Source organism: Phascolarctos cinereus, unplaced genomic scaffold (genome assembly GCF_003287225.1).
Source record: "Phascolarctos cinereus isolate Bilbo 61053 unplaced genomic scaffold, phaCin_HiC Scaffold_4;HRSCAF=312, whole genome shotgun sequence".
Taxonomy (NCBI): Eukaryota; Metazoa; Chordata; class Mammalia; order Diprotodontia; family Phascolarctidae; genus Phascolarctos; species Phascolarctos cinereus.
Window position 1 is genome coordinate 604,487,627 of NW_027555847.1, and position 27,472 is coordinate 604,515,098.

The window sequence follows — 27,472 nt, forward strand, 5'->3', positions numbered from 1 at the left end:
GATCTTATACAGCTAGGCCCCCTTCCCATTTTTTCCCCATTGGTTTTCTTGATATTCTTGTCCTTTTATTCCTCCTGATGAATTTTGTTATTTTTTTCTAGCTCTATAAAGTAATTCTTTGGTATTTTGATTAACATGATACTGAAAAATAAATTAATTTAGGTAGTGTTGTCATTTTTGTTTTGGCTTAGCTACCCATACACAATTAATATTTCTTCAATTATTCAGGTGCCTTAGTGTGAAGTTCCTGTGTGTAAGTTGACAGATTGACCCCCAAACATTTTATACTCTCTGTAGTTATTTTAAATAGATTTCTCTATCTCTTCCTGTTGGATTTTGTTGGTACTGTGCAGAAATGGGAATGATTTTATATAAGTTTATTTTGGTTTATTTTTAATCCAGCAACTTTGCTTAGGTAGTTAATTATTTCAATTAGTTTTTAAGGTGACTCTTTTGGGTCCTCTAAGTAAACCATGATATCTGCAGAAAGTATGATAGCTTAGTTTCCTTTGTGCCTATGCTTATTCCTTCAGTTTCATTTTCTTGTCTTACTGCTGTAGTTAGCACTCCTAGTACAGTATAGAATAGTAATGGTGATAGTGGATAGGGCATCCAGATGGTACAGTAGATAGAGCACTGGGCCTGGAGTCAGGAAGACTCATCTTCCTGAGTTCAGATCTGACCTCAGACACTTACTAGCTCTATGACCATGGGCAAGTCACTTGACCCTCTTTGCTTCAGTTGCCCTATCTGTATAATGAGCAGGAGAAGGAAATGGCAAATCACTCCAATATCTTTGCCAAGTATCTCCAATACCTTTGCCAAGAACACCCCCAAATGGGGTCACAGATAGTTGGCCTTAATTTACCCCTCCAAAAAAAAGAAAGAACAACAAAAATGATAATGTACATCCTTTCTTCACCCCTGTTCTTATTTAAATGGTTTCTAGCTTATTCCCATTACAAACAATGCTTACTCATAGTTTTAGATGGATACAACTCATCATACTAAGGAAAGCTCCATTTATCCCTGTGCTTTTTAGTGTTGTTTTGTTTTTTTTTAAACAGGAATTAGTGTTTTTTTGTCAAAAGAATTTTCTACATATTTTGAGATAATCGTGATTTTTGTTGCTTTTGTTATTTATGTGGTCAATTATCCTTATAGTTTTCCTAATATTAGACTAGCCCTGCATTTGCTAATGTAAATCCAGCCTGGTCATAGTGTATGATCTTTGTGATATATTGTGATATAATCTCCTTACTAGTATTTTAAATTTTTCATCAACATTCATTATGGAAAATAGTCTATAATTTTCTTTGTTTTAACTGTCTGTGATTTAGGTGTCAAGACCATATTTGTGTCATAGAAGGAATTTGGTAGAACACCTTCTTTACTTATTTTTTCAAATAGTTTGTATAATACTGGAATTAATTGTTCTTTAGATTTTTGGCATAATTTGCTTATAAATTTTAAAAAAATTAAGGTTTTTTTTTCCTTAGAGAACCTGTTTATGGCTTGTTCAGTTTATTTTTTTTTCTAAGATGGGGAGGGTCATTCTGTTTCCTGTTCTGTTGATTTGGCAGTTTATATTTTTGCAAATATTAACTATTTCATTTAGATTATCAATTTTATTGGAATGTAGTTGGTCAAAATAGCTCCTAATAATTGCTTTAATTTTTTTTCTTTTTTGATTGTAAGTTTATCTTTTTATTTTTTATATTGGTAATTTGATTTTCTTTATTTTTTTAAAAATCAGATTAGCCAATGTTTATTTATGGATTTTTTTAAACTTTCATTCTTACTAATCTCCTTTTATTTTCAAGATTTCTATTTTGTTTTTTAATTGGGGGGGGTTAACTTTTTTTCTAGTTTTTTTTTCAGTTGTATGCCCTATTACTTGATCTACTGTTTTTCTCTTTTATTGATATAAGCATTGAGAAATATAAAATTTCCCCTAAGTACCACTTTACCTGCATCTTACAAATACTGGTGTGTTATTTCATTGTTATCTTGATCTTTAATAAATTTGTTGATTGTTTCTGTGATTTGTTCTTTGACCCACTCTTTTTTTAGGATTGTTGTTTAGTTTCCAATTAATTTTTAATATGTTCCTCAAAGGTCCTTTATTGAATGTAATTTTTATTGTATTATGTTCAGGAAAAGATGCATTTAAATATTTCTCCTTTTTTGCTTTTGTTGGTGAGGTTTCTATGCCCTAATACATGGTCAGTTATTTGTGAAGGTACCATGTATTAGCTGAGACTTGAATATATTCTTTTCTATGTTATTCAGTATTCTTCGTTAGTCTGTCATGTCTAACATTTCTAAAATTCTGTTCATCTTATTAACATCTTTCCTTTTTCATTTTATGATTGCATTTATGTAGGTCCAGGAGGGGTAAATTAAGGCCTTTCACTAGTATAATTTTACTTTCTGTTTTATCTTATACCTCATTTAACTTTTTATTTAAGAATTTGGATGCTATGCCATTTGATGCATATATGTTCAGTATTGATGTTAATTCATTGTCTGTGATACCTTTTAACAAAATGTAGCTTCCCTGTAGATCACTTTTAATTAGGTGTTTTTGCTTTTGCTTTGTTTGAAGTCACTGATTGCCACTCCTTCCTTTTTCATTTAAATGGAAGCGTGGTGGATTTTGTTCTAGCTCCTTTCTGTTTTAAATGTGTTTCTTGTAAGCAACATATTGTTGGATTCTGATGTCTAATCCATTCTGCCATCTTCTGGTTTTTTGGGTGAGTTCCTCCCATTCACATTGACATTTATGAGTACTAACTAACTATATATTTCCTTCCTCCTATTTTCTTATACCTCTCCTCTTTTTTTACCTTGTCCTCTTATCAAGAGTTTGTTATATTTCTGAGCACTGCCTCCCTTAATCTACCCTCTTTTATTTTCACTTCCTATTTTCTTTACCTTAACACCTTTCCCTCCTATTTCCATGTTAGGTAAAATGAATTTCTGTACTCAACTGTGTGAATATATGTCCTTCCCTCCTTGAATCAGTTCAGATAGGAATGAAGTTTAAGTGTTCTCACTTCTCCTGCCCACTTTCCTCTCCATTGTTTAAATTCTTCCTTATGTGTTCCATTTATGTGAGGTAATTTTCCCCATTCTTCTCCTTTTAACCCTCTCCCAGTATATTCCTCTTCCTCACTTTTCTATTCTTCTTTTGATATCATCCTGATATAAAATCATACTAAGGCTCTCTGTTTTTTACACTCCCTTTAAGACTCCTTATGATGATAAAGTTCTGAGGGGTTATTTGTGTCTCCCCCTATAAAAACTCTAATGGTTTCCTATTTGCCTGTAGAAGCAAATAAAAATCCTTTGTTTGGCATTCTCAAACCCCTTCATAACCTAGCCTGCCCTTGAGGGGGTCCCCCCCCCCACCTTTCTAGTATGTATTGCTCCCCACCACCTACTCTTCAGTTAAATAGAACTGGCTGTTCCATGAACCAGACACTTCAATCTCATGCTTTTGTTTGTTTATTTGTTTGATTGTTTGTTTGTTTGTTTAAGGCAATTAGAGCTAAGTGACTATGATCACACAGCTAGTACATGTCAAAAGTTTGGTCTGAGGCCGCATTTGAACTCAGGTCCTCCTGACTTCAGGGCCAGTGCTCTATCCACTGTGCCCTAGCTGCCCCTCAACTCGTGCTTTTGGGCACTTTTCTCTGGCTATCCTCCATGCCTGCTGTCCCACTTCACTTCCTTTAAGTCCCAACTAGAATTCCATCTTTTACGGGAAACCTTCCTCAAGCCCTTCATAATTCTAATGCCTTTTCTCTGTTAATTATTTCCTACTTGTCTTGTACGTAGTTTCCTCTGCATATATTTGTATGTGGTCTCTCCCATTAGATTGTAAGCTCCTTAAGGGCAGGGACTTTCTTTTGCCTCTTTTTTGTTCCCAGCACTTAACAGAGCACCTGGCATGTAATAGGTACTTAATAAGTGTTTGTTGATTGATTGATTGCTAAATTCTGATTGTGGTTCCTCAGTATTTTAATTCTTTCTTTCTGACTTTTCAGTTGTTGTTGTTGTTAATTGATCTGGAAATTCTGGATTTTGTCTACTATATTCTTGGAGTTTTCATTTTGAGGCATCTTTCAGGAGGTGAATTGTCAATTCTTTTTGTTTCTACTCCGCCTCTAGTTCTAAGATAACTGGGCAGTGTTGCTTTATAATTTCTTGAAATATGATGGCCAGGTTTTTTTTTCCTTCATAGTTTTTCCAAGTAGTCCATGATTATCTCTCCTTGATCTGTGTTTCAAATCCTTTGTTTTTCCTGTGAGATATTTCATATTTTCTTTTACTTTTTCAAGTCTTTAGACTTTGTTTTGTTTTTTCATGTTTCATGGAATCATTAACTTCTTTTTGGCCAATTCTAATTTTTTAAATAGTTTAAAAAATTTTTAAAAACTTAAATACTAAATAAGAAAAGAAAAAATATATTGCCATGTACACAGCAGAACATGAGAGGATTCAATATAAAGCAATAAATTTCCATTTGAAGAAAACCTATATTATGAATACTACATATTATTTTTTCTTTTTCTTTTTTTTTTTTGAACTTTGATAGTATTTTTCCCACAGTTACATGAAAAGAAAGTTTTCACAATTCACTTTTATAGAATTTTTAGTTCCAAACTTTTTTCTCCCTCCTTCTGGTCTCCCTCCATAAGATGGCAAGCAATCTGCCATGTACAATCATATTAAACATATTTTCACATTAGTCATGTTGTAAAAGAAGAATCAGAACAAAAGGGAAAAACCAAGAAAAAGAAAAAACAACAAAAAAGGTGAAAATAATATGTTTCCATCTGTGTTTAGACTTCATAGTTCTTTCTCTGGATGTGGAAGTATTTTCCATCATGAGTCTATTGGAACTGTCTTAGATAGTTGTATTGCTGAGAAGATCCAAGTCTATCCAAGTTAATCATAGCACAGTGTTGCTGTTACTTTGTACAATGTTCTGGTTCTGCTTACTTCACTCAGCGTCATTAAGTTTTTCCAAGTTTTTTCTGAAATCTGCTCATTATTTCTTATAGCATAATAGTATTCTATTACATTTATATACTACAACTTGTTCCGCCATTTCCCAGTTGATGGGCATCCCCTCAGTTTCCAATTCTTTGCTGCCACAAAAAGAGCAGCTATAAATATTTTTGTACATGTGGGTCCTTTCCCACTTTTTTGATGATCTCTTTGAAATACGGACCTAGTATTGGTATTGCTGGATCATAGGGCATGCATAATTTTGCAGCTCTTTGGGCATAGTTCCAAATTGGTCTCCAGAGTGGTTGGAGCAATGCATTAGACTACATATTATTTTCAAAGGTGTCCATCTTTTCTTTGCTTCTTTGTGTGTTTTCTTTTGCCCTCTGCTACACACTTTTTACGTTTTTCCCGCTTACTCCCCCCAGCCCTTAAGGAAGCTACAATTAAGCATGGCTATCGTGCACGCTCACACACACACACACACACACACACACACACACACATACATATATCCATACATAAATATAGGTATCCATAAACATACACATATATACACACATATAAACTCATGCATATACGTAAAGCCGTATTATTTTATTTCCACTTGGCATGTGTTTCTCTGAAGGTGGATAGTATATATCTTCCTTCATAAGTCCAAGTCTTTCCATATTTTTCTAAATCCACCATCTTGTCATTTCCTACACCGCAACAATATCCCCACCCAATCACATTCTATCTGGGAGGTTGTCTATGAGTTTTTCCCCTAATTTTCTTCATTCCCTCTATTCTTGGCTTTATAGATTTTATTCCTACAGGAAAATTTTAATTTAAAATAACCAAAATTATCCCTTTTACACTTCAACACTGCTCTCACATTATAATACGATCTAAGATCTGATACTACTGAATCTAGTTCATTTACATCTTTTTCCCTTGGTTTCCTTGAAGTTCCTGACTCTGTATTCTTCCAAATAAATCCTATTATTAATTATTATTTTTTCTGACTCAGTAAGATAAATTTTTAGTCATTTAATTGGGATGGCATTACACAAATACGTTAGGTAAAATTATCATTTTTTATTGTATTGGCTTTACGTACCCATGTAGAATAAATATTACTTCAGTTATTTGGATCTAACTTTGTATAAAAGGTATTTTGTGTTTATATTTGTGTAGTTCCCATGTCTGTTTTGGCAGGTATACTCAATTTTTTTATGCTGTCTAGTTATTTTATATGGTCTAAAACTATTGATTAATATAGCTGACACGTAGTGTAGTTTACCTGTTTCTCTCTTTTGATTAAATCTGATTTTAGCTTTAACTTGGAGATTGTGATTACTATCCCTGCTTTTTTTCTGCTCCTGACCTTTATATTTACTGTGTCATTTTTATAGCATTTCCTGAAAGCCAGCCTATTGTTGAATTCAGATTTTTAATCTGTCAGTTTCCATTTCACATTCTAAAGTATAATTACTTGTTGTATATTTTCCTTTTTTCTGTTTTCCTCACTATTCTTCTTACCCTACTCCTATCCCTTCTCCCTTCTCTACTTTACTTCTACCCACTACCTTAGCCTCCTATTTCTTAACCTATCCCCCCCACTATCCCTCCATTATCGTCTCCCTGTACCCTATTCCCTCATCATTTCTTTCTGAATTTGAAGATGTTTATACCCTTCTGAATATATATCTTCTTTCCTTTCTATCCCATTCCCATTAATGTACACACCCTTCAAAATTCCCCCCCATCCTATTCCCTGTCCCTCCTTTGCCCTCTTATTTCTTTCTGAATTTAGAAGACTTTTATACCCTTCTATATATGTATATATATATACACACACACGTATGTATTGTTCCCTCTTTAACCCATTCCTGATGAGAGTAGGGTTCCAGAACTACCTGCCCTCTTCTCCCATCTTATTTCTCTGTATCAGTTCTTCCTCTTGCACTTCATTTGTATGAGATAATTACTCTTTTTTACCTTTTCCTACATCATTTTGTGTTTTAGAATCACATCATACTCAGCTCTCCCCCCACTTTTTCAAACTACCCAATTAGTAATGACAATCTTAGGCATAACAGTTTACATTTTCATATAAGAAAAATAAACAGTTTATCATTATATTTAGTACCTTATAATTAGTTTTTGATGTTTACATTATATTTCTCTTGGATCTTGTTTGTCAAATTTTATATTGTTCTTTGCAATAAAGTCCTAAAAGTCTGTTAATTCATTGAACATTTTTTTTTCATTCAAGATTATACTTAACTTTGCTGGGTATGATATTTTTGGCCATAACTCCAGTTCTTTTGCTCTTTGATATATAGTGTTTGAAGACCTGCCCTCTTTTAGTGTAGCCACTACTAGGTCTTGTGTAATTTTAAATGTGACTCTGCCATATCTGAATTGTTTTTGTTTTTTTTATCCTTGTTGCTCATATTTTCTCCTTAACCTGGAGGTTTTGAATTTGGCTATGATATTCCCATAGATTTTCCTCATAGGGTCTCTTTCAGGTGGTGATCAGTGGCTTTTTTTGTATTTCTGCTTTCTCCTCTTGTCCTAACACTTCAGGACAATTTTCTTTAATTATTTCTTGTATTATTGTATCAAGAATCTTTATTTTGATTGTAGCTTTCAGATAGTCTGATTATTCTTATGTTTTCTTGATCTGTTCTTCAGATCAGTTGTTTCTCTTATGAGATGTTTCACAGTCTCTTCTATTTTTCATTCTTTATATTTTGTTTTGTTATTTCTTGGTCTCTTACAACTTCACTGACTTCCTCTTGCCCAATTCTAATTTTCAAGGAGTCATTGTTCTTACTTAAGATTCTGGATCTCCTGTTCTAGTTGATTGACTCTTTTCATAATCTTCTTGTTTTTCTTGGATTATTCTTACTTTTAAAAATTTTTTCCTCAATCTCTCCTTTGATTTTTGAAGTCTTTTTTTGAGTTCTGTGAATTTTTGGGGGGGCAGATGACCATTTGATGTTATTCTTTAGGGTAGGAGAGACTTTTTTTGCTTCAGTATCCTCTCAAGACAAACCCTAGTCTTCTCTATTCCTGTAGTAACTGTCTGTGGTTGAGTTACATCTCCTTTGCCTGCTCTTTTTAAAATTTTTATTTTTAGCAGCTTGTTATTATAATCACTTCTAATTCTGGGATGTGGGGAATGGTGTCTCTGGCCTCAGGTCCTTCTTGCTTTTATTTTTTTGAGCTTTGTCCTGGACCCACCTTCTGGACTCCTTTTCCTCTCCAAGCCACAGCAAGAGCTCCCCAGCATGCTGTGCTGGACATGCTCTTGCTCCTTGAAAACCCTCCAGTGGCTGTGACCTTTAGTTCTCACTTCTGGCCTGGAACCCAAACTAAGAACTCAGCTTTAAGTGCCCACATCCGGCAGCATTCCTGCTCCACTGCTTCTGCACTCATTGGGCATGTGCTGGTTCCTTCTCACCCAAGACCAAGTCTCAGCAGCGAAGCTGGGCCTGGAGTCCCTTATCAGCAGAGGCTCCCTCATTCTTCCCCCCTGCTCAGACACCTGACTCCCCACGCTGTCTGAGAGGTGAAAATTCCTGTGGCTGAGGTCTAGGCTGCTTCCTAACCTAGCTACCCCCAGGGCTCACCACTTGCTGTTTCAGTGGAGCTAGCCTAGAAGTGTTTGTGCTTCCCTTCGGGCTGAACCTCCAGGCTAGGTAGGATCTTTCTTCAGGTCTTCTCCAGTTGTCTCAGGAGGAACACTGCTGTACCCCAACTCTGGTTTATTTTTGCTGCTTTATATTTACCCTGAGACACTGTTTTGTCTGGTTGGTGGAGGAAATCTGGAGAGATTGGAATTTCTGACCTACTTCACCATTTTCCTAGAATCCTCTTGCCAATTCTACTTTTTTTTTAGTATAGGCATTGGGGGTTAAGTGACTTGCCCAGGGTCACACAGCCAGTGTTATATGTCTGGGGCTGGATTTGAACTCAGGTCTTCCTGAATCCAAGGCCAATGCTCTATCCACTGCGCCACCTAGCTGCCCTGCCAATTCTAATTTTTTAAGGAGTTTATTTTCTTCAGTAAGATTTTGTACCTCTTACAAAATTGCTAATTCTGTTTCGTAACTTTCTTGCGTACCTTCCAAATGCATACCTTTATACACTGTTTCAGAAAGATTATTGACTCTTGAACAACTGAGTCTATCACACTATTTCTTAACTGCCTTCTTGTTCTTTATTTTAAATAATACTAGCAAGAAATTATGCATGTTGGATTGTAGCTTCTGGAAGTTTATTCTCCTAGCTAAGAATTTGTTCACCCTTGAACAAGCAATTTCAAGTTAAAGTATTTATGTAATTCGAACTGTTATAGCAGTTCTGTAGTGGATAGGGTGCTGGACTTTTAGTTATAAAGATCTTGGTTCTGTCTTGTGGGTAAGTCACATCTTTCTGAGCTTTAGTATATAAACTTGTTTGTAACATCTTAAGGTAAATGAATGATGGACAGTTCTGAGCAGTAACATAAAGAAAAGAGAAGCATCAAGAATCGACTTAGCAAATATTTGAGGACCACAAAGAGAAAAGAAAAAGTGGGGGTAAGAGCTATAAAGCATACTTTAACAAATGTTTAACCATTGAGAATATTGGAACCACAACACTCAGATACTAACATTACAGACCCACATTTTCTTATGATGGGGTAGAAATGGCACTAAAGAAAACATAAATGGGAATTGCATCCAGATTGAACCAAGTATATATGGAGAAGAACCGTGTTGGAAGAGCATGACTCTGGAAAAGAAAAATGTGTTGGTGGGGCAGGGGGATCATTTAGTACTTCTGATAAAAATGCAACAGGGTATTGACAAACACCTATGAAATTACAGCATTTCAACGCATAATTGTCACATCCTGGTTTTTTTTTTAGTCCAAAAATTGTTTTATATAACCTCTTGAGCCTAGAATTTTCAGCACATGCTTATTGTCAGTATTCAATTTTAACGTATATTCCCAAGTACAAACTTTAAAAAAAAATATGCACTTCCAATAGTTATATGAAAAATTGTTCAGAATCACTAATAATTAGATAAATAAAAACAACCCTTTGGTAATATACCTTCCATCCTTCAATATTTGTTTTGTTTTCTACTTTGTATCCCTAAAGCTTACCACAATTTCTGGCTCATAGTAAGTATGCACTTAACAAATGCTTGTTAGTTGATTGAAAAGATTTGAAAAATATATTGTTGGAGAGATTATGGGAAGTCAGGACCACTAATTCATTGTTGATAGAACTGTTCTACCACTTTGAAAATCAATTTAGTCCTAATCATACTGTTAGACAGCTTGTACTTTTGAGTCTTTGCTGGGAAGTAACAGTTGTAACAAAACATATCAATTAAGAATACTTACACACATGTATAACTTAAGTTGGCACAAGAAAGTTGATTCATATTCAATTCAAATTATTAATGGCTTACCATGTGCAAGGCACTGCAAGGTTATGAGAAAACAAAGGTTTAACAGGCTGTGCTTTCAGGAAATTTATAGTCTAATAGGGAATGTGAAATGTACCCAAGTAATTGAATGAAAAGTTCAAGCAACAGTGGAAGGAGAAATTTGAGGACCAAGATCACTTTTAGATGGAGGTAGAGGAGGGCAAGTTAAGAAGACTTTATGGAAGAGATTGACTCTTGAGTTTAGCCTTGAAGGAGGAACTTAAACATTCTCAGCATGGGAGATTGGCCAGAGCAGAATTTGCTGATTTGATTGAATCTTTGGAGTGTGTAGTAGTCTAGTTAGATTAGAAAGCAGAATACATGAAAGAGGTTAAGTATGAGAAGTCAGGAAAAGTACATTTGTTCCAGCTGTTTTGAATAGGGAGAGTAATATCAGAGGAATGTGCTAAGAAAATTACTTAGCCTTTTAGTGTGAAGGATCTTGAAAAGGGAATAGACTAAAGGTAATCAGTTAACTACCATTTGGTAATCACTTCCTAATGGCCAAGGCTCCGGGAGTGCCCAAAGAAAAGTTTAGCAGACCCTAAACTTACTATCTAGGCATTCAGCTTATATGCTTACAAGTACATGTGAAATAAATATAACCTTTTTTGGGGGAGGGGAGGGGTTGTGAGGTATTAGCAGCTGGAACAGAGATCTTGAAAGACCTCTTATAAAAGATAGTGTTTGAGATGAATTTTGAAAGAGACAAATTCTAAGAGACAGATGGAAATGAGAGAATGTCCTGCCCGAATAAGGAACAAACAGGAGGGAAGTTTGATTGTGCTGTAAGAGGACATGTTGTTGTTTACTAGTATTTGATTCTTCGTGACTCCGTGGACCATAAACATGGCAATGCTGTCCATGGGGTTTCTTGCCAAAGATAATGGAGTGGTTTGCTGTTTCTTTCTCCAGTAGATTAAGGCATACAGAGGTTAAGTGATTTGTCAGCATCACACAGCTAGTAAGTGTCTGAGGCCATATTTAACTGTCTTCCTGATTCCAGGCCCAGCTCTCTATCTGCTGAGTCACCTAGCAGTCAAGAGGGCATGAAGAGAAAGTAATGTATAAGAAACCTAGGAATCCTAGGAAATCTTGGATCCAAATGGTAAAGGACTTTGAAGGCCAAGTAGAAATATTTATATTTGAGCCTAGAGGCAATAGAAAACTGCTGTAATATATTGTGGAGGGGAGTGACTTGGTCAGAACTGTGCCTTAGGAAGATTACTTAGGAATGGAAGATGGATTGAAGAGAGGAAAGAGCTGAGGCAGCAGGATCACATAGGAAGCTTTTATATGTAGTCTAGGTGTAATGTGATGAGAACCTGGACTGGGTGGTTGTAGCAAAAGTAGAGAGAAGAAGGTGAGTGGGAGAGAGGCGGTATTGTGAAGGTAACATTAACAAGACTTGGTAGTTGATTGGCTATATTGAGTAAGGAAGAATGAGTTAAACTCTATGGTTTCAAACTTGAGTGACTAGAAGGATGGTGATTCCCTGGGCAGTAATAGGGAAGTTTAGAAGAGGAGAAGGTTTACTGCTATGAGGTTGCAACTGAGATTAGAGAACATAAATGTGTAGTGGCTAATTAACATGGCTTTGTAATTTCCTCCAGCTCCCTTTTGGTATCATGTAAATAGAGGTGAAGGAGGTGGATTGTGGGAATAATTTAGAGTTGAGAACTTTGCAAGGAAAACTGATGAGTAGCTGTGCAATTCTGGGCAAATAATTTTCTGAACTTCAGTTTTATCACCTGTAAAATGAGGGAGTTGATCTTGATGTCCTCTAATGTCCTTCCCAGATCTAAATCAATGATCCTCTGGGTTCAATTTGGATATGTTGGAGGTACTAGCAGAACATTTAGGTGCAGATGTGTAGTAGGCCCTTAAAGATATTAGACTAAAGGTCTAGGGAGAGAAGTTGGGGTGAAGATTAAATTTCCTTGTAATCTATCCATAGAAAGTGGGTAACTTAAGCCAAAGAAATGTAAAGGAATAAGAGGGAATGCCAAGAGACCAAAAAATATTCTAAATTTTGTTTGTATATTCCAAAAGGTGTCATTTTACAAACAAAAAAAAGCTACTGCTGAAAAAAAGATTTTATTGGTTAAAAAAAGAAAAGAAAGTCTGTCATAGTAGGATAATCTTGGTTATGTGGTCAGTAACTTTGTGCTCAGTAATAACCATATATCCAGGATTACAGCAGTGTGTGTATATATTCAGGGTAAAACCTTATTCTTGATGCCTGCAAGTATCCAGCATTGCAGCAAGTCTTCCTGCAAACATGTATTACATAAGAGGGAAATGTTAATGTCCTGAAGTTAAATGAGGTTAGAATAGTTACTGATGTAGAGATAATGGAATGTAAAATTATAGTAATCTGGAAAAGGATATTATACTGTAATTTGTCTAATCTAGTCCCCTTATTTTATTCCCAAGGAAACTGAGGACCAAAAGTCACATGACTAAGAAATGTCAGAATCACAATTTGGGCCCAATTCTTAGGACTTTAAGTCTAGTTCTATTTCTATTATACCACAGTATAGGATATTCCATTTAAAATAATTTTAGATTAAAAGAAGACTGCTTTGATTTAGTAATTCATTTTGCTAAAAGGCATCTTTTATGTAGGTGTCTAAAAAGTCTTAGTGCAGTTTTAAGCTATTAGCACAAAGCATCATTCTGTGCTCTTTGTGTGAAAAATGGAAAGATAGCTTTTTTTTCATCATCATAAGTTTGTGCAAAAAAAATTCTGTAAAACGGCCTTTGGGTTAATATAAATCCAGTACTGTATTCTAAAATATTCACAGTGCAGAGTAGTAACTAGTCATTATGGTAACCATGAATCTTCACAAAATGTGTTTAACATAAGTGGTGTTTTTTTTTTTAGGGCAATTGGGGTTAAGTGACTTGCTCAGGGTCACACAGCTAGTAAGTGTCAAGTATTTGGTCTGAGGTCAGATTTGAACTCAGGTCCTCCTGACTTCAGGGCTGGTGCTCTATCCACTGTGCCACCTAGGTGCCCCAATATAGTGTTTACTAATGCATTTCTGTAAGAATTTTATTTTAAAGAATTGAAACAAATAATGTTTGGATGCTTAAACAGTTGACTCAGCTAGAAAAATCAGTTTGATCCTTACAACAACCCTGTGAGGAAGATGCAATTATTATCCTCATTTTATACATCAGGAAACTAATACAAACTGAGGTTGAGTAACTTGCCCCGGGTCACACAGCTAGTAAGTATCTGAGGACATTTGAATTCATGGCTATGCTCTATGCACTGTGCCACCTAGCTGTCCCTTTTAATATGTATTTGGTGAATTGCATCAGATTTTCAGGCCACTTTTCATTAGATTGATTGTAAAATATTGTGGGATAAACATAGTGGCCTCTTAATAATGCTTGTTGATTGCTAGAGATAGGTCTAGCTGTGTGTTACCTGTTAGATCACTAAATGTTTGTTCATTTCATTTTAAAACTATGTCTTTAGGAAGAATTACTTCAGGGAAAGCTTGAACAAAGCTTTATGTGATGATTATTTTTTCACTTTCCAGGATCTAAAGGGTTTTTAATGCAATATATTCTCTTCATGTTTATGCTGCAGTTGATCTGTATTTCCCTATGTGTTTTTCATGTAGGTAGTATCTTTGTTACCTTGATATGTACTAGAAACAGTAGTAAAAATAACCATTTTATATTGTTTTAGTTTTTTTAAGAAGACTTTCATATTCATTCTTAACTTTTAAAATTTGTGTTTATGAAATTAGCTTTTGTCTTACAAGATTCATCAAGTATATACACACACACACACACACACACACACACACACACGGTAGATATTCATCCATTGACCTTTCCCATCCTATATAACCCTTTTAAACTTATTTATCCTAGATTCTGCTCATGTTAAGGACATTCTTAGATATTGAATTTTCACTTAGATATGTCAACAACTTTTTCTTACCCTCCTTATAGCATGACTGTCCTTTATTCCAGTGAGACCAGTCCATTCAAGACCCCAGCTCCTTCCATTCTTGGACTACTCCTTAGTTATGAGATACTCTACAATTCTGAAAGATCTTTTTTTCCTCTCTGTCCTCTTCTTTGGGCCATCACTTGATAGACTGACCACTCACACCTTCTGTGTAGTGGAATATTGAAACTAATAGGACTTAGTAAAATAAATTTCTTCAACCTCTTCAAACTCTCTATACTTTTAGTACTTTGCCTAAATCCTAAAGTCTTAGGATATCTTTCACTGTCAGAACAGCTGGTAAATTTATGCTATCTCAACTCAAAGAGATTATTCCCAAAATACTCCCTCAATGTCCTTTTCCTGGAATTATGCATTCTTTCTACCTTGGTACTGCTATGCATAAATAAGGTTTGTTCTCTGTTAGAATTAATCCACTGTCTCAAGTCCCATTTATATGGCTCATCTTTGTATTTCACATCATTGTGAATAGCAGTCTAATTAAGCAACTTAATTCAATGTAAATACCCTGTTTTATAGAGAATTTTAAAAGTTTAGCCTATTCTGTTATTAAAAATAGGTTCTCTTTAGTCTTCTAGATGATCTTTTGACAAAGGATTTGCTTTCAAAAATATACCTTGTTATATTTGTGGTTACCAAGGAAAAGTTTTAAAATGTTTTATCACATTCTGTCAGAGTTGTTCCTTTTATTAAATCTGACATTTTCAGCTTGGAGAGAAGCATTTGGCTCATGACATCTCCTTGATGCATTTGTGTTGTTTGTTTTTGACAGGTTCTGCTTCCCATCATGGCTATCACACAGTTCCGGTTGTTTAAAGTTTGTACCTGCCTAGCCACAGTGCTCTCATTCATTAAGAGGTTAATATGCAGGTAAATAGAAGTTTTTATATCTTGCTTCAACTATTCTGCTCTTTATGTGTTTGAATAATGGTGTTTTTTAATTGTTGTCCAGTCAAATTATGATTGTTCCAAATACCTTATTAATATTCACTTGGCATGCAGTTCTTTGAAACAAATTATATTCTCACATTGATACTAGTTTCCTAGAATTTTACTTCCTTTCTCTTTGGTATACTTACCAAAACAAGAATATGTCTTCTGCTGGAAGAAACTCTTAAATGCCAGTATGACTACACAGTGGAATACCTTCAACTCTTTTTTTTCCCCATCTTTCTTTTATTTCTTTCCTTAAAACATCTATGTTTCCTAGATATACAATTTAAATAATACCTTTAATTTTAGAGACAAAACAATAACCTTATGTATTGCCACTAATTTCTCATCCTGAGTTCTTTGAGAAGCAAAGGGACAGTCTTACCCATCAATCCTTAAGACTGGTGGTCAGATGAAATGAGTAACCAAACTGAAAGGAAAAGAAATGTATTAATACTCTAGGAAAGACTGCTTGTTCTGATAATAATTTCAGCTTCTTAAGGTGTAGATTGGGTTTTTATACTTTTTTGGCCTTCTTAGAGTGCATAGCCAATAAGCAGCATTCTGTAGCAAATTAAGATAAATAAAGCATTTGATACAAAAATGATGTGTAAAGAAAAGAAGAATCATTCAAGGGAGAAAAGGGGAAATTTTTGGAATGCAGTTGGATGGATTCATTATCAAATGAGAAAACATTTCCTCTTAAAGGGAAGAAGAAGTAACAAAGTATTCTTACAACTCTTGAAGAAGCTGTTTTGTTTAAGATAGTACTGTTGAGGTAGCCATTAAGAGAAAGCTACAGATTCTCTTATCTAAGAACAGAAATAGTTTTACATTTTAATAGTGCATTAGATTATCAGCTTTACTATGCCTTTTTATAGTTGCATATATATTTTATTTCTCCTGAACAGCCTATTGTAGACCTGCTAAAATCAATTGTATACTATCAGAGTTTCTAAGAATGATGTGCGTGTACTTTAGGTATAGGCATCATTGAATCATAGAATCTGAGCCTGGGTAAAGACCCATCCAACTTGTACCTGAATAGTGCCTTCTGTAATGCCCTTGATGAGATCAGCTAGCTTCCCCTTAAAAAGAGCTGAGCAGTAGTATGTTAAATTGAATCAAACTTTCTCTCAAAAGTTTTTTTTTAATTTATATATCAAGATTAAGATAGACTAAAAAATGTTTTACAAAACTCTATTTAGGGAAAGTAGAGAATCATTGTTATTAGTTTCCCTTTATTGTATTTGTTAGTATAAAGAAGCCTTTTTTTTTATGGAATAGGTGGGGTTCTAGATTGTCTACAAGCAAATACAGCCAGTAATGGAAACTACCACTTTTTGAAGTAGCCCATTCCAGTTTTGCACAGTTCTAATTGTTAGGAAGATTTTCTTCACATTAAATCTACCTCCCTGCAACATCAATCCATTGCTCCTAGGTCTGCCTCTTCATATTAAGTAGAACAAGTCTAATCTCTTTTGGCCTCTCAGCCCTTCAAATGCTTGAAGACAGCTGACATGCTATCCCTCAGTCTTTTCTTGAATTCCATCAACTTATTATCATATACCTTTGTGTGGTCCAGACTTCTCGCCTTCCTGTTCCTCCTCTTCTGCATGTTCTTCATTGTGTTGTTGTAGCACCCAGGACCAACTGTAATAACTCCACATGTGCTCTTAAAGTGCTTTGTACCTGTCTCCTCTTTTGTCCTGGAAATTGTAGTTCTGTTAATACAACCTAAGACCAAGTTAGCTTGTCATCTTTTTTTACTCTAATTGAGCTTGCAGTCCACTGAAATTCCCAAATCTTGCACATGAACTGTTATTGAATCAGTTTTGAAGTAACTATTACTTCACAATTCTGATATTTTATAAGCAGATAAGAGGGATTTCCCTGCTAGAAGTTAAGTAGCAAATTACTTAGTCCATTTTGTTTTTTCAGTGTTACCTTAGGACTGCTTTAAGTAAAACAGCATGGCATATTAGATAGAAAGTTGACCTCAAGAGTCTGAAGACTTAGGTTTAAGGCCTCTCTGACACATATTGACTCTGTGACAGTGAACAAGTCACTTAACTTCTCAGTGCCCCAAGGCAACTGTATAAGACTGTATGTTGATGAAAGTAAGTGCCAATCTCTATTGGTAGAGGGACTTCCTCTGGAAATTCCTGATACTGATGAAATCATCATTGATATTTTTTTAAAGGTTGTTTTTATGTTAACTGAACTTTTTTAGTGAAACTCTGTGAACCTGAAGTAGAAACAACCCAAATTAATTGTATATGGCAGAGATGCTGATATTACTCTGTAAAGACATGCCCAAATTTTCAATGCAATAGTACTTTTTGAAGTACTGAGGTTGCCTTAGCAGCTATTAGCCTCCAGTTCTTACGAACTGCTTCTCAAAACAAGACCCTATCTCTTTCCAATGATTATATACTGTTTTATGCCAGTATTTTATGAGAACTGAATGAGATTTGAAGCATGTACAAATTATTTTGTAGGATTTTGTTTTGGTTTTTTTGGCCACATCTCTATTATTTTAAGTAGCATGCTGAATTAAATCAAACTTTTTTTCTGAAAGTTTTGTTTTATATTTATTACACCAAGGTTAAGGTATTCTAAGAAATGTTTTATCAAAAGTCTCTAGGGAAAGCAGGTACATTGTTATTAGTTTTCCCTCTTCTATAGAATAAAGAATGCCTTTTTTTTTGTTATGGGGCGTAGGGGTTCTAGACTATTTATTCACAAGCAGATTTCAGTGACAAATGCTTTTTCCCCCATTTCAGATTAACAAACAAACAATTTGGACTATTTGTGGAAAGTTGTTTAGTTAAGATGGTTAATCATCAGTGCTTTGGTGGCAAAGCCTATTTTGTAGCATTTTCAAAACTTCAGAAGCACTTTATAGACTTTGGGATTTATCCTCTGCTACCTTTTCAATTGCTCAGGTTTGAAATTCTGCATATTGTTTGCTTGAAAAGGTACACACACACACACACACACACACACACACACACAGAGTCTTAATTATTTTGTTTCAAAAAGGTATCATATTCACTCAATATTCCACAAACATTTAATAACATGCGGTACATTGTACTAGTAACTAGTTGAAATGCAAAGATAAATCAGACACACTTCTGTTTACAACTGAGGAAAATGAGACATTATTAGAAGACTCAATGGTATAGAATTCATTTCTGAATTTTTCTGGGAAGTTGGAATTTTTATTTAAATATATTTATAAAATTAATTTATGGTAATAAAAGTAGGGAAATCTGTTAAACATTTTAAGTGTCTTTTTTAAATGAAAAAAGATTCACTCATGTATTGAAGAGGAACATTTTATAATGTTTATAGGAGAAGAAAAAAATGGGTAAAAATTTTATTGCTCCTTTAAATTAACATTAGTGATTTCTTTTGCTTTTTTTCTATTATCTTTGTTATTTAGTTAGTAGTCAGTGAATATTTATTAATGAGGATACAAATAAGAAAGATAGTCCCTGTCCTCAAGGAGCTTACAATCTAACAGGGGAAGAGACTACACAAAAGAAAGCTGTAGGTGAAGTGGGGACTCACCAAAGCTTCTCAGCAATAGGATGTTTGTGGAATTGAAAACCAAGTGGAGCAGTTGGTAGGAAATGAAGGTTTGGGAATTCTGAGCTCGCTTTGGAGGGAGTTTGTTATTTTGTTGTTGTTGGGTGTTTTTTTTTGTTTTTTTCTTTTTCTTTTTGTTTTGTTTGTTTGTTTTTTTGCTCTGCACTCCAATTAGAGAGGAGAGGCAATTGAGGATAGTAAAGAGGTGTTGAGGACCAGAGTTGACGTAGGCTTCATGATGATGAGATTTCTAATGATGATCTTATCCTGGGGGAAAGCATGATGTTCCTGGAGTAGAAACCAAGCAGAGCAGCTGGAGGAAAATGAAAACATCTTTAGTGTTGGCTTTTGGTACTACTAAAGTTTTTATTCCTTCATTCATTCAGTGGATCCTTATTGAGTTTCTATGTGCAATACACTGTGCTGGATGTTATGGGGCATATAAAGAATATTATAAGTGATTCCTACTTTCACAGATCATTGTGTTGATAGCAGGAAGAATGCGAAAGCATAAAGACAAAGTTGCTATAGTTTAAACGTGTATCAACTTTTGAAAAATTAGCAAGTAACTGATAATTTTTGCATGAATGAAAATGTCTTTGGTTTGGATAACTCTTCTATAACTATCCTTCCAGTTGGTCAGAAAATGCTTTTAGTAAGATTCTCTTATTACACATAGAATACATTTTTACATTAATAGCAATCAGGAGAAGAAAACAAAAAGTTTGCTTCTGTAATCCAAGGAGCTAAATTCTTTTCTCCTGGATCTTCTAAGATGTGATCAATAATTGGGGGGGGGGGAAGCAAACTTCTATTTTCTTTAGCCTCAGGAAGGAAGTAACAATTTAGTTTTCTCTTCATAACTAATAAAATCCAAAGTATGCTAGACATTTTGTCATACCATCACTCCCCGTTTCTGGTATTTTTTTAAATCTCAAAAATCTTTTATTAATGTTTTTTCTTGATTTATTGGCATGTTAACCAGTAGCTCTATTAAGAAGTAAGTTTGTCATTCTACTATTTGATTTTGCAAGCCTTTTTTTCCATCCATTGATTGATATTATTTGTTATTTAGTAATTTTGGAAAGGAATTATTCATATTTTTATTTCAGGTCTGGCAGAGGACGGAAATTAAGTGGAGATCAAATAACTTTGCCAACCACAGTGGATTATTCGCCAGTTCCTAAGCAGGTAACTTCTGCAAAGGGTTCATTTGATTTAGCTAATTCTCATTTAAATGATTATTGTTACATATAAACTTGATTTTCTTTTGTGGTTAACATGATGTTATTCAACTACATTTAGTCAGAAATTGAAGACTGGAGCTCCTGGGATGAAGATGCACCTACAAGTATAAAGATTGAAGGAGGGAATGGAAATGGGACAGCGCAGCAAAATACAATGGAACAGTTGGAACCTGACTATTTTAAAGACATGGCACCAACTATAAGGAAAACACAGAAAGTATGTCCGAGGGAGTCAGTGGAATTATTTGGAATTGATTAATTATATTTAAAAGAGTTTGTAACTGAAAACATATTCTTATTCTAATTAGAATTGGCTAACATAGAAATCATAGAAAACCCTTTTCTAATTAACCACTTGATGATGAATTTTTTTGGTGGTGGTTGTTTTTCTCCTCTGCCAAAGTCCTGTCCCAATGCCCCATTGTGTTGTGGAGGTTACACACAAGATATACACAAGATATTCCTTTTATTCACAATCTGTAACCTGTATTCTTGAAGACTGTGCTAGTGGAGTACAAGCTCTGGCAAGTCTTGTGCTAGAAAGGCTTTTGAGTATGAGCCCATTGATAGGCTCTTGTCCCTTGTCTAAGGACCAGCCTACTCAAGTTTTAGAGAGATTCATCACCAGGTTGTCAAGAAGGTGATGAATTTTTTGGCTACAACTTACAAAAACTGTCCAGCCAGTAATGTTAGGTTAGTAATCTCTGTTAAGTAAGAGAGTAATCACGATGAAAAAAAGGTCACATATCTGTAAAATAACTACTACCACAATAATAATAGCTAATGTTCATATGGTGCTTATTATGCACCAGGCACTATGCTATGTACTTCACAATTATTATTTAATTTGATTCAGTATCCTTGTGAGGTAAGTGCTAGTATTATCCCCATTTTACTGATAGGGAAATTGAGGCAAATAGAGGTTAAAGTGACTTGCCCAGGGTCACACAGCTAGTCAGTGTTTGAGGCTGGATTTGAACTCAGGTCTTCCTGACTCCAAGCCCAGGCTCTGTCCACTGTATTACCTACCTGCCCCTTTATATTTGTTGAAATAAATAAGCCATATTTATTCCAATATTTCTGTAGCAATATTTGCCTTTTAAATTTTGTTCTCTGACACTGTGCTGTCCATCATATTCCCAGATAACACACAGCCAACCCATTGCAAGCTACAGTTGTGCTCTGAATTGTTTAAGTAGTAGTGTTAAATCTGTGCTAAATCAGCCATACTTTCTAACCCATGCCTCTTAATAAATAGAAGATATTTTAAATAATTATTTTTAACAGAATTTTTTTTAAAGTGTGTATGCTTTGGGCATTTTCCATCAGCTGGATATTTAATAAACTTTTCCCTGGATGTTATATTCTGTCTTTGGAAAGGATTAATTTAGTTCTAGAAGTATGTAGTACTAATTAAGAGAATTATTCATTTGACAGGATATAACTCAGCATGTTTGCATTTAAAGCAAAATGGTAGAGTGAGAAAACCTGTGCTTATATTGTGATGTGGCCTTAGGAAAGCCACCTACCCTTTTCTGTTTCAGTTTCCTTATTTGTAAAATGAGGAGCTTAGCCTAGCTGATTGCTAAGAACCTGTGGAGCTCTAAATCCTATGATCCTGTAAAGTAGTATAGACTCTTCCTACTATTTAATGGGAAATTTGTGAAATTGCTACCTAATACTTTTTGTATCTTTAAGTGACTATGTCCACATTGTGAATCAAAAATTAGTGAATAATTTATATGTTTTACAAGCTGGTTTATTTATAATTCAGTGAATAAAAAAGTCCTGATTGTCTTCAGTGTTATCTTTCAGATTATTATTAAGAAGAGAGAACCATTAAATTTTGGCATCCCAGATGGTACTACAGGTTTCTCTAGTAGATTAGCAGCTACGCAAGATATTCCTTTTATTCACCAATCTGTAAGTATTCTGGTAGAATTTTTTTATCTGGAAATAAAAGTAATTACTATTTCTGATCTATGAAGACACTTACAGTGGGAGAAATTCCATGCCTGCCATAGACAAATTTGGCATTTTTATTCTACCTAGCCTTTTAGAAGAATACATTTTCATAAAATGTTGAGGTCTTAGTTCATGCATACACATTAAAAGTGGGAGGATACTGAATATTGTACTCAAAACTCTGATCTTTAAATTAGTGGTGATTAATCAAAATATTTTTCACTTTAGAAAGTGAAGGTATAAGTAAATTAAGTTTGCATCTTTTCAAAAACATTTTGGTGTGTGTGAAGTATATAACTTGTACCTTTATGCTTATTTTCAATTTTAGAGCCTCAAGTATTGCAAGATATTAGAATGTCTGAATATTCCTTTCCATCAGTAAGGCATTATTTTATGTAATAATGGATAAATTTGAGTAATTTTAAGCTACTTCATATAAGAAAATCTTATCAATTTTGTTCTGTTACTGCCCCAGACTAGGGAACTACTTGATAAGGTATCATAATATTCCGTGTTTTTCAGATTCATTATTTAGGCTTTCAGGTGTTTATGGTCAGCTATGCCACCCCATGCTCTATCCTCAGGCAGTGACTGTTTTACTGAGCTATTTGTTAGCAGAGCCTCTTAAAGTTGTGAGTAAATAAAAGAGGGATGGTACGTGGTTACATTGTTGATTGAATATATTTTTCTTTTGGGGAGTCTTGGTAATGGATAGGAGAGGATAAAGTAACATAGGAAATAGGCAAGTAGAGGCTAAAGACTTTCAAAGAAATGTCTTCCTCACCCTCTGTAAAAATATCGTCCTTACCAATTCAATATTATTTTAGGTTAAGAAATTGTTCATTTATTTTCAGTTATGTCTGACCCTTTGTGATGCTATCTGGGGTTTTCTTGGCAAAGATACTGAAGTGGTTTGCCATTTCCTTTTCCAGTTCATTTTACAGATGAGGAAATTGAGGCAAACAAGGTTAAGTGGCTTGCTCAGGGTCACACAGCTAATAAATGTCTGAGACCAGATTTGGACTCAGGAAGATGAGTCTTCCTGACTCCAAGCCCAGTGCTCTATCTACTGCACCACGTACCTGTTGCCAGAAGAGAGTCTAACAGGAACCCAGAGGCACTGAGGCCAAGTACACCACTCACATAAGGCAAGCTTCTGGGAAAGACTGGTATCAGAACAGGAGAGATACCTGCCAGAGCCTGGGACAACAAAGTTGCCAGGCAGCCTACCACAGCCCCATGGTATTCTCTGGCTTGGTCTTTCATTGCCATCAGTATCCAGAGCACTACTCCTTTGTTCATTCATACCTTAATGTGAATGATTATATCCATATAATCAGATCCTGAATGTAGAACCTACTTCTGCATTCAGAGAATAAAACCTTGATTTTATAGATGAGGAGAAAGGGTACATTCTCAAGGGCAGGACTAAGTGATGTGGGTTTTGGGCTATCACAGTGGGTTTCTAGAGAGCACAGGAAAGGATACAGGAGATGAAATATAGAGTTGGAAAGGGAGATAGGAGTATGAGAATGGTACTAACAGTTTCTAATGTGCTACTAAAAATGACTTCTGATAGCCAGAACAAGGTATTATGATGAGTTTAGAAGATTGTAAAACCTCTGCTTCACCAAATTTAATTATATTCTCGCCTAAGGCTAAGTTAGTCAAGTCCCTTTTGGTATCCCTTTGCCCTCTCCCTGAAGAATGAAGACATAGAAACATAATGTACTCTGCATCCTACTCTCCATCTTTTATCCAGTGTCCAATAAATGTCTTATTTTATGGCACCCTTTCACAAATGCTGAAGGCTTTGTTGTAGTTGAAATTCCTCTTGCATTGTTTCATGATGTCCTCTCTTACCTAACTAACAGGGTTGTTACGAAGAAAGGGTTTTTCAGTGGTATATAAATGTGAGTTACAAGTACTAAATTTTTTCCCTCTGGTAAAAGGAAATAAAGGAAATTTATTTACTGGTAATTGTTAGGTTTTCAGGGTCTGTGTGTAACTGATGTAGTTTTAAGTCTAAAATAATATAGTGCTTGACCTTGTAAATGTAGTAAAGACAAGGAAGTTGAAGCAATCGATAATATCAAATTATATGTAATATGATATCAAAAATATGTAATAATATCAAATTGTATGTAGCATGGCTCTAACTTAAAAAGGCTATTGACCACTGCTCCATATAATAAACTGCTAATTATATGTTGCCTTGAGGCATTCATATGCTCCACAGAATTGTTTTAGAACCCCATGTATTGTCACTGATTTTTGTAGTTTTTTTTTTCCATTCTGTAATCTTCTTATAATTAGTTGCTTTTTTTCTTCTTTACTGTAGCCTGAATTAGGTGATTTGGATACCTGGCAGGAGAATACAAATGCATGGGAAGAAGAAGAAGATGCAACCTGGCAGGCAGAGGAAGTCTTGAGGTAAAGAACATTACTACCACTTGGCATAAAAAGTAAATGAAGGGGAATAATCTGAAAAAGACCTGAAGAGAGGATTGTGGGAGCCCAATCATGGAGGGCTTTAAATGCTGTACTACAGGTTTCATTTTTTATTCTAAAGGCAAAAGGGAGCCCCTGAAGATTTTTAAGCAGGAGAGTTGACATGATCAGATTTGTGTTTTAGGACTTTGCATTTGGCAACTATGTTAGATTGTTTAAGAAGGAAGAGACTAGAGTCAAAAAAAGCTAATTAGAAACTATTGCAGTAGGCCTGGCAAAAGGAGATGAGGTTACATAAGTGGAAATAAGGGGATTTTGTGATGGTAGAATTGACTAGCCTTGGCGACTTATTGATTCAGAGAAGGATGAAATTTCAAATCTGTATGACTGGAACGAGGTATGGTAGTTTCTTCAATAGATCACCACCATCTTTGGGATACCTTTTACTCTTCCCTTTCCTGTATCTTTATGTTTAGTCAGCTACCAAATCCTATTTCTGCTACCTCCCAAATATCCCTTATATCTATCTGCTTCTCTCTCTTCCCATTGCTACCACCCTAGTCATAAGCCCTTTTAACAACTCACCCATGTATTTGCAATATCCTGTTTATAGAACTTCCTACATCTAATTTCCTGCCGTTTCCAAGTATAGGATTGTAGATCTAAAGCTGTAAGGGACCTTAAAGGCCTTGTAGTCTAACCCCTTCATTTTATAGATGAGGAAATTGAGACCTAGAAAATTTGACTTGCCTGAAGTCACAGAGGTAGTAGTAAGATTTAGAGGAAGAATTTGAACATAAGTCCCTCCTGTTCCAGACTCAGTGCCCCTTCCATTCTACTACATGGATTCACACATCTTTTTTACTACTAACTCTCTTTTAACATTAACTGTCCTTCTAAACTTCGCATCTTCTGGAAATTTAAAAAGGACACCACCTATACTATCATGTAAATAATTAACAAACCTATTAAACTAGGACCGAGGACAGCTCTTGAGATTCTTCTCCCTCCAAGTTTACATTAACCTATTATTGACAACCTTTAGGATTCTTAGTTTCAGTCTAATTGTCCTATCTGCTAACTGATGTCTCTCCATCTTAGCATGGAGATGTGGAGATATCTCCATTTTAGCTTGTGATGTGAATTGCCTTGCCAAAATTCAGGCAGACAATGTCTAAAGCATATTACCATCCATCTGTCTAGAAACCCTGTCAAACAGGAAATAGTCCCATATAACTTGTTCTTAATGAAGCCGTTCCAGCTTATTGATCACTACATCCTTTCTAACTACTCACAAACCATCCACTTTTGCAAGAATTGAAACCTGCCTTGCTGGCCAATAGTTTCTAGACTCTTCTCTTTTCTAAGATGTCACTCTCTTCTCTTTACAAAAAGAAAAAAAAATGAATGCTTTCCTCCAGTCCTACAATACTGCTTCTGTTTGCTATGGGTTTGAGCAGGTGACCTCTTCAGTCCTTTCTGACTCTGAGAGTTCTCTCATAGCCAGACGAATTGATTTTTCCTTAGTGACTTTCCCATACTTTACTTTAAGTAAAGGTTCTTTACTTTAATAAAGATTCATTGGATTGAACCTGAATTATGATATTTAGCGAGAAGAGACAGATGCTTTGGAAATCTTATAAGCCCAATAGAAGGGTGAGTTGTTGTTACAGTCATTATTGTTATTTACTGAAACAGAGAAGTGAGGCAAGATGGAAAGAGATTAGGAAAGAAGATGAGGAAAGTTACTAAGTTTCGTAGGTAAATGTTCTGATCTGTCAAGGTATCACTGCTATTAGAAATATTAAAGACCTTTTTTTCATTTAGAAATAACGTTTCTGGTTTTATTTTCAAATTTCAAAATTTGCATTTGAAATATTTATTTTATCATGGAAGCATAAGGGTTTTGCAATTGTAGGAAGAAATGACAGTTTTTATTTTATTTTCAATAACTTTTTTATTCTAAACTTAATTTAACAAACACCAAATAAAATGAGCATTTTCATATACAAAGTGTAACAGAAAAAAGGTTGTCCATGAAACTGTGAATTCCTGTTACATACAACTTACTTTTTACTTTAAATATATAATAAATTCAATATGCCATAGGTTTTAGAAATTTATTTTGAACCTTAGTTAAAATTCCTGGAAAACTAAGGAATTGCCTTTTTCTTTGTTCATTTAGGCATGTCATTCCACAGTACCAAAGAGTTAAAAATTAAATCTAGTATAAGGGTTATTCTGGATGGCTTCTGAGCTCCCTCATAGCTCTAAGAATTCTATACTGTGAATATTCCTACACTGAGGCCTTTGTTTATGCTATTTCCTACTCAAGTTTAGCTCTTTTTTATTGCACCTATCTAGATCCTACCATTTAATGCTCTTAAGAACCTTGTAAGGTTGGTTTTGTGTCAGGAGGCCCATTGTACAAATGAGGAAGCTGAGATTCAGAAAGCTAAGGGACTTGCCCATGGTTACAGCTAGTATCAAAGGTAGTATTTGAACTTGGCCCCAAGTCCAGACTTTTATCTCTTTTGCAAAGCTATCTTGAAGACTGGGACATATGTCTTTTGTTTTTTTACCCTTTACGGTCCTTAGCATACACTAGGCGCTCACTAAAAATTATTAATGAAAAAGAACTTTTACAAATGTTTTCACAAAGCAGTTTTAACTTCCTCTAGACATACCTCACCCTTTCCTTGAAATGTAGCTAATAATAAATACTTCACCCAATTTAGTTGTGTTAGCTAATGAATTGATCAGAAAAGTGTTCAACAAAGATTTCAGAA

General features: G+C 34.9%; 1 protein-coding gene across 2 annotated transcripts in view; it reads left to right on the forward strand.

Moving 5' to 3' along the window:
- Positions 1-27,472, forward strand: part of EBAG9 (estrogen receptor binding site associated antigen 9) — a 38,247-nt gene that overhangs the window by 7,486 nt on the left and 3,289 nt on the right. Inside the window, exons 1-6 of one of the 2 annotated variants that reach the window (XM_020970349.2) lie at positions 9,502-9,593; positions 15,263-15,360; positions 20,133-20,211; positions 20,326-20,484; positions 22,083-22,190; positions 24,574-24,665. In XM_020970349.2, the coding sequence (XP_020826008.1) occupies positions 15,278-15,360; positions 20,133-20,211; positions 20,326-20,484; positions 22,083-22,190; positions 24,574-24,665 (521 nt within the window). In that variant the 5' untranslated portion in view covers positions 9,502-9,593; positions 15,263-15,277. Of the gene's footprint in view, positions 1-9,501; positions 9,594-15,262; positions 15,361-20,132; positions 20,212-20,325; positions 20,485-22,082; positions 22,191-24,573; positions 24,666-27,472 lie in introns of those variants that run through there. The other variant, XM_020970342.2, reaches the window with a different exon arrangement.